We start from the raw sequence: 12,154 nt of genomic DNA, 5'->3' as shown, positions 1-12,154 counted from the left end.
AAGGGCAACTGAAGTGGAGGGAGATTCCAGTTCAGACTTTGCAGAAACTCTGAGGAGGCTGCAGCTTTCTCAAAAGCAGGCTATAGGGAAGGCGTCATCTTGTGAGAAGAAAAAAAAAAATTGGCCAGGCACAGTGGCTCACGCCTGTAATCCCAGCACTTTGGGAGGCCGAGGCAGGCAGATCACCTGAGATCAGGAGTTCAAGGCCAGCCTGGCCGACATGGTGAAACCCCATCTCTACTAAAAATACAAAAATTAGCCGGGCATGGTGGTGGGCACCTGTAATTCCAGCTACTCAGGAGGCTGAGGCAGGAGAATCACTTGAACCTGGGAGGCGGAAGTTGCAATGAGCCAAAATCTCATCACTGCACTTCGCAGCCTAGGTGACAAGAACAAAACTCGAGTCCCAAAAAAAAAAAAAAAAAATCAAAAGTAGGCTAACCACTCACTGGGGCTTGAGCTAATCCACAATCTAATGAAGAAATTGCGAAAACCATTCACATCTACTCGTCCTGTGGTTTGTTTCTGAGGAATTCACCAGCAAGGTACCTTAACACCGTGGGCATTTTCCATCCTGCTAAGTGCACACTGAGACACTGCCTTCCCAGAGACTTGATGTAATCATGCTTTGGGGAGGTAGCAAGGAGAAAAGAAACACAATTGTCCTTCAGCACAGAACGCAATTGCCTGAACCTTGAATCATGAACCTCAAAGTAGCAATGTATTTATTTACAAAATATACAGTTTCACAGAAACAGCTTCGCTTTATACACATAAACTTTAAAATTACACAGAACCATGTAAACGATGTGAAGTGTCTGGCCTGGCCAAAGCCGATGGGAGGGCCTACTTTTGGAGTGACATCCCTCCCTCCCCTCACTTCATTAGCCACCAACCAGGAACCCCAGATGGGTCGTGCCTAATTTGCATATAAAGAAGCTGATTGCAGCTGCCCAGCTTAATCTAACACAAAAACCAAGGTGTCCGACTTCTTAGACACCACCCACAGGGACAGATCTGCTAAAAGAACAAAAATGCAATCAAGGAAACAAAATGGAGATGAGTATCACATGCATTCCAGAGGCATCGAACCTTCTAGCACACATGACAGTTGCCAGGGCCGGCAGTTCCACTCTAAAGTCACATGGATTCTTAAATGCACCTTTAAAAGCTTGTGGAATTTTTTTTTTTAAAAAGAAGAAAAACACTTTGGAGCTTTGGTTATTCATATGGTGAAGACACTGGACAGGCATTATCTCAGGGCAGATCTTTGGCAAATTCTTCTCCAATGCGTCCTGGCTGTTTGCCCTCGTCAGTTTCTAAACCAGCTTACTATTTTTCTCTACCGAACCTCACCCTTGGGGATCTTCACAATAAACTGGCTTCAGAAACTATTTCTTTCTAGTTTCATGTTAATACAAGCCACAGAACTTTTAAAAAATAAGACGGTTGGACAAGTGTGAAAGATACTAGGACAAAAAAATGCCTCTGATTAGCCAAATTACGGTTCAAGTCCCTTGGTGCTTCAGTGGGAGAAGGTGGGAAGAGTCTGCCTGGTGGCCTGGCACAAAGGTGCCACATGAAGGGGAAGCCTCCAGCAGGGAGAACACAGGCCCATCCCGCTGAAAACAAACATGAGTCGCTTGAGCATTCTTCCCCATGATGCCTTTAGAAACAATGCTTAGAAAACCTGCCCATCAATTAGAAAACGTTTTGAGAACAACTACTTGAACTGCTGAAGAGCAGTGTTCATTTCAGAGAAAGCCGGAGCCCCTCTCCCTCCCAGCCCCAGAACCACCAGTGTTCCGGGGCACCCTGCCCTCGAGCAGAGTTCATCCACAGCCTCCGGCATCAACTCCCAGGTTTCTCCAGAGCTGGCCCTCACAGGGGCCTCCCAGGTCCAGGATCCCAGCTGAGATTTAAGGAACTCGGCACAGTTCCAAGGGGTCATCCTGAAAGCCCATGTTACCCTATCACTCACTCACCAACTCAAAACAGAAGAAAAAAGACTCAAGTCCTAACCTTGCCCTGTGGAACCGCAGGCCAGCCTGTCTAAAGGGCACACAAGAGTCACCCAACGGAGAGGGCTCCCTCCCAGCTCTCCTTTACCCTATTCTTTAGAGGATCACCATGCGGGTCCCAGTGATTGCCTAACCTTTATGCTGCTACCAGAATGAGGTGAAAGGAAGAGACAAGGACAGAACCTATGAGTTCCCACACTCGCAAACAGCTGGCCTGGGCCCCACCAAGACCTCACACACCAACTAAGAGGGCGCTCAGCAAGAAATCAGCCAATACTTTTGGCTGTATCGTGCAAAGACAGGGTTTTTACATCGTGCAAAACAGGAAACTGAGTTATGAACACGGGCCACCTCAACCCCCCAACCAACCCCCCTTCCACAGAGAAGCGGCCACATTGTCCCTTTTAACAAACAGAAGGAAACCTAAGAACCACCAGCTGACCCGCCACCCCCAGCGCCCTTCCAGGGGAGCCCGAGGCCTCCCTCCAGTGCCTCCTCCAGCCAGTCAGGCAGCAGCTGAGGCAGGCAGAGGGCAAGCCACTAAGCAGGGGCAACTTGGATGGCTGCTGTACAGACACTTTTGGTAAAAGACTTAACACTCAAGAAAAAGCTTACACGTATGGCTGTTCATTAACAGGCCGGGGAAACCGAACACCTCTCCCCAACACAGTGGAAGCAGAGTAACAGCTGGCACTGAGCCCAATCAGCGGGAATCTCTTAGCAATGATAGCAAAACGCACAGCTACCATGGACCCTCATTTTCAAATGAGCCAAACCCGCTGCACGTGGGTGTCCAGTCCACCTCCACTGCAGGGAACGAAGCTCTGGCAGCAGTGCTGGCCGGCAAGGGTCGCATTCGGTCACCGGCTATGTACAGTTTCTACCTTGGACAGCCTGTCCTTTTGCTTAGGCACCTAAATGGCAGGGATCTGCCCGCACCAGAGCTGAGGGTTCTGTGCTCAACTAAGAGAAGGGCAAAAAAGCCCACTGTCGCTTCCGATTCCACGCTCACAGCCTCCTCGCCACCCAGCAGTCAGTCCAGGAACAGCTTCCGGGAGCCCGTCCGCGAGCGGTTGGAACGGCGGATGTCAAACTTAGAGTCCCGGCACTTTTGGCAGACAAACACTTCTGGAACATTGGATTTCCGGATTTTCGCACAGGACAGGTGAATCCAGGTGTGGCACTCGTTACACTCGATCATGGGGCGGCCGGCAAATGGCTTCATGCAGAAGCAGGTCACGAGGTCCCAGGAATCGTCATCTGGAAGGAAAGATACTCTTAAGGAGGGAAGAGAAATTCCCATCGTTCCTCGCCATCAGCTGGGCTTCCATGAAACCCATTACTCTACTGACGAGAACACTTCCAATTGCCACTCGAAGCTGACACTTCTCTCTGAAAAGGCACAAGGGGCTCCAAAATGTGTGGGAACCAGGAGATGCTTTTTTTTTTTTTTCCTAAGACAGGGTCTCACTCTGTCACCCTGGCTGGAGTGCAGTGGCACAATCATACCTCATTGCAGCCTCAAACTCCTGCAGTCAAGCCATCCTCCCACCTCAGCCTCCCAAGTAGCTGGGACTGTAGGCACACACCACCACACTCGGCTATTGTTTTTTGTTTTTTTCTTGACACGGAGTTTTGCTGTCGCCCAGGCTGGAGTGCAATGGCGCGATCTTGGCTCACTGCAACCTCCACCTCCTGGGTTCAAGTAATTCTCCTACCTCAGCCTCCTGAGTAGCTGGGATTGCAGGCGCGCACCACCACGCCCGGCTAATTTTTTCTTTTTGTGTGTATTTTTAGTAGAGTTGGGGTTTCACCATGTTGGTCAGGCTGGTCTCAAACTCGACCTCATGATCTGCCCGCCTCGGCCTCCCAAAGTGCTGGGATTACAGGCGTGAGCCACCGTGCCCAGACTTTTTTTGTATTTTTTGCAGTAACAGGGCTTTGCCATGCTGCCCAGGCTGGTCTCCAACTCCTGAGCTCAAGCAATCCACCCACCTTGGCCTCCCAAAGTGCTGGGATTACTGGTGGAGCCACTGCGCCCAGCCTGGATGCTTACCTGGATGCTTACTTAGAACTATACCCTTTTTATGTTCTGAGGTCTTAGAATCTCAGCTGTCTCTAGTGGCTATCAACCCCTTCCTAAACATCTCGATATCCACATTCCTGCAGCTCTTCTCCTCCTTGGACAGTGGGGCTGTCACATTGTACAGAAGGAACCTGACCCTCTGCCCCAGAGAGATGACCACTTAATAAAATAACCTCTCTTCTAACCACAAGCCAACAAGGGTCATCATCCTTCAGGAACCACTCACCTGAGTCCACCATGATGTCCTCATCATTGCCAGTGCTGTCCTCGTCTCGGAACACCACCTGCTTTCCCTGCCGGACGATAGTCCGTTTGCCTTCAGTTTTTATTTCTTTGACCTGATCAGGTGACACAGTGGCACAAGATCCACTCGAGGGAGTATCGGAGTCCCAGCCCGAGCAGGGGTCGCTGGGAGCCTGGGGGATATCCTGCAAGGTGGGACTCGTGGGGGTCTCCACGTAGGGGTCAGCGGCTTCCAGCTTCAGCAAGCCCCCCCTGTACCCTTCCTTCCCAGGTGCATCGCTGTCCCTGCGCTTCCTCTTCTTCTTCTTCTTCAGCTTGTCCGTTTTCTTTCTGTCCAGCAGGAAGTTACTGGGCTTGGCTCGCTGCAAAAGAGTGGGCTGCAGGTGGCTAAAGCAGCGGTCAGAGACTGGCAAGGGCACTGAGGACGCGATGTCTGAGAAACCCGCGTCCCAGCCGTCGCTGTCAATGGTACCAGCAGTGCTGTTGGCAGGGCTGGGGCTGCTCCTTAAAGGGAGTTCCTAAAAAGACAAAGGTGGTTGATTCCGGTTACTGGTGACAAGATCCAACCCAGAGTAGAGCATCCCCAGCCACCCAGCCACGTCAGACCTCCAGAGACACTGCATAACTTAGAGCTTCTCTGCCCATCAGCATCACACTTGAAGCAACAGTAACATGAGTTCTAGGCTGGGCGTGGTGGCTCACGCCTATAACCCCAGCACTTTGGGAGGCCGAGGCAGGTGGATCACCTGAGACCAGGAGTTCAAGACCAACCTGGCCAAGACGGTGAAACCCCGTCTCTACTAAAAATACAAAAATTAGCTGGGCGTGGTGGTGGCGCCTGTAGTCCCAGCTACTTGGGAGGCTGAGGCAGGAGAATCGCTTGAACCCGGGAGGCGAACGTTGCAGTGAGCCACTGCACTCCAGCCTGGGTAATGGAGTGAGATTCTGTGTCAAAAAAAAAAAAAAAAAAAAAACCCAGTGCCATGAGTGCCATGAGTTTAATGTGATGCCACGAGTTTAATGTGATGCCACAAGGAGAGAAACTCCCTGCTGAACCCTCAGCCCCATCTTAGAGACAGAAAATTAATCAATGTGCAACAGGTGTCTGTGGGAAGGAGTGCTGTGGACACCCACTCCTATCTGCTCATCGTTCCCTGATTGTAAAACCTCTCCTTCCATTTGCCCTCCCAAAAGATATATTGTTTTAAGTGAATTTAAATTAGTTTTGAGAATTTCCTGACACTTAAAAAACTAGACATTCCAAAATATTGCAGAATCCAACTAGGTAATTACTGCCCCAAAGCAGTGAAGTAAACTCTATAGTTCCTTCAGATCACAAGCATATCATTTGCAAATAGTGGCAAAGTTCTCCTTGTCTTGTTAGAAAACAGGCATTAGGCTGGGTGTGGTGGCTCACACCTGTAATCCCAGCACTTTGGGAGGCTGAGGCGGGTGGATCACCTGAGGTCGGGAGTTCGACACCAGCCTGGCCAACATGGTGAAACCCCCTCTCTACCAAAAATACAAAAAAATTAGCTGGGCATGATGGCTGACACCTGTAATCCCAGCTACTTGGGAGGCTGACGCAGGGAGAATTGCTTGAACCCAGGAGGCAGAGGTTGCAGTGAGCTGAGATCGCACCACCGCACTCCAGCCTGAGCCACAGAGCAAGACTCCACCTCAAAAAAAAGAAAAAAAAGAAAAGAAAGCAGGCATTAGCCACCTATATAGCAGATGGAAATAAACCAATGCTGGCCGTTTGCCTGCTAGAAATATACTGAATGCAGGTGGGCACAGTGGCTCGTGCCTGTAAACCCAGCACTCTGGGAGACCAAGACAGGAGGGTCACTACCTCGAGACCAGCCTCGGCAACACAGTGAGATCTTGTCTCTATAAAAAATAGAATTATGGCCAAACTCAGTGGCTCATGCCTGTAATCCTAGCACTTTGGGAAGCCAAGGCAGGTGGGTCACTTGAGGCCAGGAGTTTGACACCAACCTGGGCAACATGGCGAACCCCTGTATCTACTAAAAATACAAAAATTAGGTGGGCGTGGTGGTGGGCCTGTAGTCCCAGCTACTTGGAAGGCTGAGGTGGGAGGATCACTTCAGCACAGAAGAAAGAGGCTGCAGTGAGCCAAGATCGTGCCACTACACTCCAGCCTGGGCAACAGAGCAAGACCCGTCTCAAAAAAAAAGAAAAAGCTGGATTGTTCAATTTTGAGCTTAACAGAATATGAAAGAGGCCTGAAGTTTGAGCACCACAGCAGCTCTCCTCCATCCTGCCCTTTCCTCAGCAAGTAAAAAACAAAACCTCCTTCATCTACATCAAGTTGTAGCCACGAGTCCCTGAAGACAATCATACGCATTTCGGGGAGCCAGGGAGCTGAGAGAGAGGCAGCGTGTGCACTGAGTCCAGCCATCTGGTTGAACCCCAAGCTCCACCACTAATTAGTGGGTGACCTAAGACAAAGTTTTCCCTCTCTATGCCTCAGTTTCCTCAGCTTATAAACTGGAGATAAAAAATAGCACCTGCCTCATAGCATTACATAGGCCAAGAATAGTGTCCAGCCATGGTCAAAAGTCAATAACTACAGACCTTTATTAAGAGCAAGCAGACAGCAAGGTGAAGTGGCTCAACGCTTGTAATCCTAGCACTTTTGGGAGGCCGAGGCGGGCGGATCATGAGGTCAGGAGTTCGAGACCAGCCTCGACAACACAGTGAAACCACGTCTCTAGTAAAAATACAAAAAGTAGCTGTGCGTGGTGACGCTCCCAGCTACTCGTGAGGCTGAGACAGGAGAATCAGCCTCCCAGGAGGCGGAGGTTGCAGTGAGCCACAATTGCACTACGGCACTCCAGCCTGGGCGACAGAGCCAGACTCCATTTCAAACAAACAAACAAAAAGAGCAAGCAAATATCACATACTTTATTTGTAAATAAACTGAAAGTTTACTAAACTGGCTGGGCGGTAGCTCACGCCTGTAATCCCAGCACTCTGGGAGGCCGAGACAGGTGAATCACCTGAGGTCAGGAGTTCGAGACCAGTCTGGCCAACAAGGTAAAACCCTGTCTCTACTAAAAATACAAAAAAGAATTAGCCTGTCATCCCAGCTACCGAGGAGGCTGAGGCAGGAGAATCCCTTGAACCCGGGGTTGGAGTTTTATGCCACTGCACTCCAGCCTGGGCAACAGAGCAAGTTTCCACTCCAAAAAAAAAGAAAGTTTACTAAAGCATTTTCTAGACAAGCCTGCATTTTCTACCAGAGTTTTAGAACCATTTCCCCAGCTAATTCAAACTCTCAAGAAACAGATTTCTGCTAGACTAGTGACTGGGGTCACCGCAAGCAGCCCCTTCCAAATCTACTGACCCTCTGACCAGTCAGAAGCCCACAAGCTTGCAGTTGAGGCACTGGGTTTGACTACTCATCAAGAAAGGTCTCAGAAACTCAGAAGATTACCTCCTTCGGATAAGGGATGTAGCCAGCATAGGCCAAAACAAAGGTGCAGAATTTGTTGAAGTCTTCCACGGTCCTGCGCCTCTTGCAACTGGGGGAGTATTCCTATTAAGGGGAGAGAAGAGGGAATGTGTTTGAAGGACAGGCTTCTAGGTGGAATCACGGAAACAAAAAGTTACGGGTAAGCTGGAACTTTCGTAGTCAACCACTCAAAAAATACCGTTAGATTTACACAGTCCACAAACAAGATAAGGTAAGCTCAGGTCAAGAAATAACACCATTTTCAGAAAGCAGAAAGAGGAGTATTAAGACTTTATGCCAAGAATGCTGGGAAATCAGCTGGGAGATAAAAACTTGTACAGAAGTCTATTTCTTAGTGCTCATGTGGCATTTTCTGACTTTATCTATTAGTCTCCACAGGCCTATCAGGAGAAGCTCTAATAACTACTTTTTTTGCTACAGATTTTCCATTCTGAGTATGAACTGCTGCAGCAGCTGTAACTGATGTATGTTAAGTGATTTCAAAAATCAACCACTCGGGCGCGGTAGCTCACATCTGTAATCCCAGCACTTTGGGAGGCCGAGGCGGGCAGATCACAAGGTCAGGAGTTCGAGACCAGCCTGACCAACATGGTGAAACCCCCGTCTCTACTAAAAACACAAAAATTAGCCGGGCGTGGTGGCGTGCACCTGTAGTCCCAACTACTCAGGAGGCTGAGGCAGGAGAATCCCGTGAACCCGGAGGTGGAGTCTGCAGTGAGCCAAGATCGCGCCACTGCACTCCTGCCCTGGAGACAGAGCAAGATTCCATCTCAAAAAAAAAAAAAAAAAAAAAAAAAAATCAACCACTCATTCTCCAGAGCTCTCAGAGACCTGGACCCTGGAGCTCATTCCTGGCTGACCCTGCCAAGCTAGCGCCACCTGAGGACCCCTCTCTCGTGCTCAGAGGGTCCCCTCCACTCTCCCAGCAGTCGGGATGCCAGGCACCCAACTGTCTCAGCTCACAATAAACTAGGAACCTTACTGCGAAGCTTAGTTCTACATTTAAACGGAATAGTGGAGGTTTTTGCTCGCAGGTCCCAGCCCCAATCTAGAAACACTCATCACAAGAAGAGATTTTCTCCTGAGAAAGAAACACGGAGAGATGGAGCTCTTATTTGCTCCTAAGCAAAACAAGTGTGCCGTATTGCTGTTTATTCGCCCGGCACGTTCCCTGCGGTTCCTTTCAGTGCCTTGTCCCACCCACCCCCATCCTTCCCGAGGTGCTGTTACCCGGCCGCCGCTCTGCTGGGGGAAAGCCGGTGGGGAAATGGGGGACACGGGTCTCGGGCCGCCCCTCCCGCCGCGAGGAGCAGGCGTGCGGCCCGCGGGTTTTCTTTCAGAAAGTCAGTCCCCTTAGAGAATTATTTTCTCAACCTGGTTCAAGCAAACCTCCTCCTCTCCCACCCCCTTGGACCCCAGGGCCGCCCACGGAGCGGAGGCGAAGGCCTGCGTTGACTGCGCTCCCCGCACTGGCGAGCCTGCCCAGCCACGGGAACCGCGGGCCGCCACCCGGGCCTCCAACTCCCGCGAAGAACTTTTCTTTCGGCGGGGAAACAGCAGAAGTGGGTCAAAAACCCGAATGCCAAGTGGAGGGCGGCGACGGCTTCGGGCCGGGGGCGCGCGGGAGGAACCGGCGCGGCGACTGGGGGGGCTCCACGCCGCCCCCACCCGGCCCACGCCGCCCACCCCCCCCGGCCGCCTCCTCGGAAAGCAGATGGCGGACCGGCCCCCACCCGCCCTCCCGCGGCAGCCGCCCCCCGCGACACTCGTCCCCGGAAGGTGCGGGGCCCATCCCGCGGGTGTGTGTGTGGGGGGGGGCGCCAGGCAGGATTCCGGGGTCCCAGGCCTGGGGAGGCCCTGCAAACCCCCGGGGGCGGCAGCGAGACCGGCAGGCTCCGGCGCCGCCTCCCCTCCCCCACCCGCCCGCGGTTGCCGGACCCGCACTCCCGACCCCAACGAGCCTCGGCTGGGGGAGGGAACCGCGCGGGGGGGCGGCCAGGAGCCCCGAGGGCCGATCCCCGGAAGGAGGGGGAGTGAGCCGGGGCGGAGCCAGCAAAGCCCGCGGGCTGGGGGCGGGGGCCCGAAGAGGGAGGCCAGCGCGCCGGGGGGCGATGGGTGGGGGCAGGACTCGGGTCCCCAGAGCGGGTGGGGCCCCTGGAGGACGCGGCCCCCGAAAGCCGTAGGGGGCGGGGGCCGACTGGGCCGCGCGCGGAGTCAGGGGGCGGGGCGCGGGCCACCGGGCCCGGGGGATCGGGGGAACAGCCGGGGGCCTCGGGAGCCGACCCCGGTCTGAGGGGGGCCTAAAACTCCTCGAGAGCAACCGGAGCCAGGGGCGGGCGGCGGCTCCGACCGCGTCCCCGGGGGCGGGGAAAGAGTAAGCAGGCCGGTGGGGAGGGGCTGGGGGCGCCGACAGGGCCCGGGGCGACGCGAGGCCGGAGAGGGGCGGCCCGGTGGAGAAAAATAGGCGCAACGGCCCTGAGGAAAGGGCGCGGGGAGGACGCGGAGGTCCGCGGAGGGGACGCGGAGGCGAGGCCCGGCGGGGAGGACCGAGCGCGGGCCCGAGCAGGGGGCGGGGGTTGGGCTCCCGGGGGGGCCGACAAGGGGAAAGCGGGGGAAGGGGAGGGCGGCGCTCCGGGCGACCAGGGGTCCGGCTGCCTGAGGAGAGCAGGATCGCGGAGGGGGTGGTCGGGGGCGATTGGGACGCACAGCTTCACTCACCTCCGGGTGGAAGGCGGCGGCGCAAGAGTCAGAGTCCATGTTCCGGGCGGGGGGCGGCGGCTGCGAGAGTGCAGGGGCTGGGATGCGGGAGAGGGGCCGCCCGGGGCTGGGGGCTCGGGCGGCTGCGTAGGGCGAGGGCGGACCCGGGAGGAGTCGCCCGGGCTGGAGGTGATGGGGGGCTCAGCGCGTCGCTTCTCAAGCTCTGTGACCCCGGACTGGGGTTCCGCCGCCGAGCAGAGTGGACGATGCAGCTCCCGCGGCGGTAGAAGCGGGAGAGTGGCTGCGGGGGGCGGCGGCGGCGGCGGCGAGCGGGAACCCGACCGGCTCCCCGACCTGACGCCCAGTTCGGCTCGTGTCTCGGGAGGGAGGGCGGGAGAGCCGTGAGGCCTGTCGGGAAATGTAGTCTGGGTGACGACTGGAAGCCAGCGGCGAGGGGGCGTGGCGCGGGGGGCGGGCGCGGTGCCTTGTGGGAGTGGTAGTCCAAGGCCCCGCCAATACCGCGCACAAAGGAAGCCTTGGGGACTCCAACCCCCATGAGGCTCCACGGCGGCGGCCCGGTGTGTGGAGGCGGGTCTTCTGGACCCGAGGCCGCGCGAGCGGGGGAGGTGCGGGGGCCGGCTCGGCCGCGGGGGGAGGGGCAGTGTGAGCGGTAGCGCCTCGGTCTCGGCGGGCGCGGGGGCGGGGGGTCGCTGCGGCGGTGGGGGCGGGGCTGACGGCCCGGGTTGCGAAGGGCGACGGCGGCTGGCACCTACCCTTCCTCGTCTCCTGCTTGGGGTTTGCGCCCCTTTGTGGGGCTGGGGTCCCCGAGGCCTGGCCGGGAGTAGGGGCGGCAGGGGCGGGGACGCTGACGTCGCGGCCGCCCCGGGCATCGCTCCCCGCTCCCCGCTGAGGGCGGAGTCGCTGCCGGGGCCCCCGCTCCAGGCCGGGCTCAGCGAAGTTGTTTTCGCGGCTGCGGGCTTCGTGCGGCCGGGACTGGACCGGGCTCTTCTCTAGGCATCTGCGGGATTCACTCGAGGTGGCCGGGTTCGTGCATTAAAAACACCGGGCCAGCGTTGTCAGTGTTCTAAAGAGGTGTGCGTTCAGTTCGCTTTCTGTTGGCCGCCTAAGCTTAACCTTGGGACCGGCCGTTTTCCCACTCTCCTGAATATCCTCTGGCCCGCAGGGCGAGGCGGAGACGCGGTGTTTGGTACTGGCATCGACTGGTACTTGTTCAGTGGTGTTTAACTGGGATGGGCAGTGTGTAAACGCTAGACCGCAGAGTATCCGACAGCTGTACGTGTGGAAGGCTGGCCGGACACGGAGGGGACTGTCCCTATGCGGCGACCAAAAGGCGGCCTGACGGGAACATTTTTAAGAACCATTCGAAAGTGGGGGGAAAAGGTAAGTACAAAACGCCCATGATTCAGTAACCTGTTTGGTAGCTTCGAGGAAGTTAAAGGGGAGTGACACAAAATTTAAAATTCAAATTAGAAAACGAACTCTTGGAGATACTAGTAAGATATTTGACAGGCGCCGAATGCTCCATCAGCTGGCTGTTGCTATTTCAAGGGTTATGATCATTCTGATGAAGATATTTAATAGTTAGCA

At 55.0% G+C, this 12,154-nt stretch overlaps 1 protein-coding gene across 1 annotated transcript; it reads right to left on the bottom strand.

Moving 5' to 3' along the window:
- Window positions 1-699: 699 nt before the first annotated feature.
- PHF13 (PHD finger protein 13) lies at window positions 700-10,984 on the bottom strand. The gene is made up of 4 exons (XM_030805456.1): window positions 10,568-10,984; window positions 7,811-7,912; window positions 4,334-4,868; window positions 700-3,281 (listed from the first exon to the last, which is right to left on the bottom strand). The coding sequence occupies exons 1-4, from the start codon at window positions 10,604-10,606 to the stop codon at window positions 3,055-3,057; spliced, it is 903 nt and encodes a 300-aa protein (XP_030661316.1). The 5' UTR covers window positions 10,607-10,984; the 3' UTR covers window positions 700-3,054.
- Between the last annotated feature and the right edge of the window lie 1,170 nt (window positions 10,985-12,154).

This window comes from Nomascus leucogenys, chromosome 24 (genome assembly GCF_006542625.1).
Source record: "Nomascus leucogenys isolate Asia chromosome 24, Asia_NLE_v1, whole genome shotgun sequence".
In the NCBI taxonomy this organism is placed as follows: domain Eukaryota; kingdom Metazoa; phylum Chordata; class Mammalia; order Primates; family Hylobatidae; genus Nomascus; species Nomascus leucogenys.
This window is presented reverse-complemented; position numbering and strand designations above follow the sequence as displayed.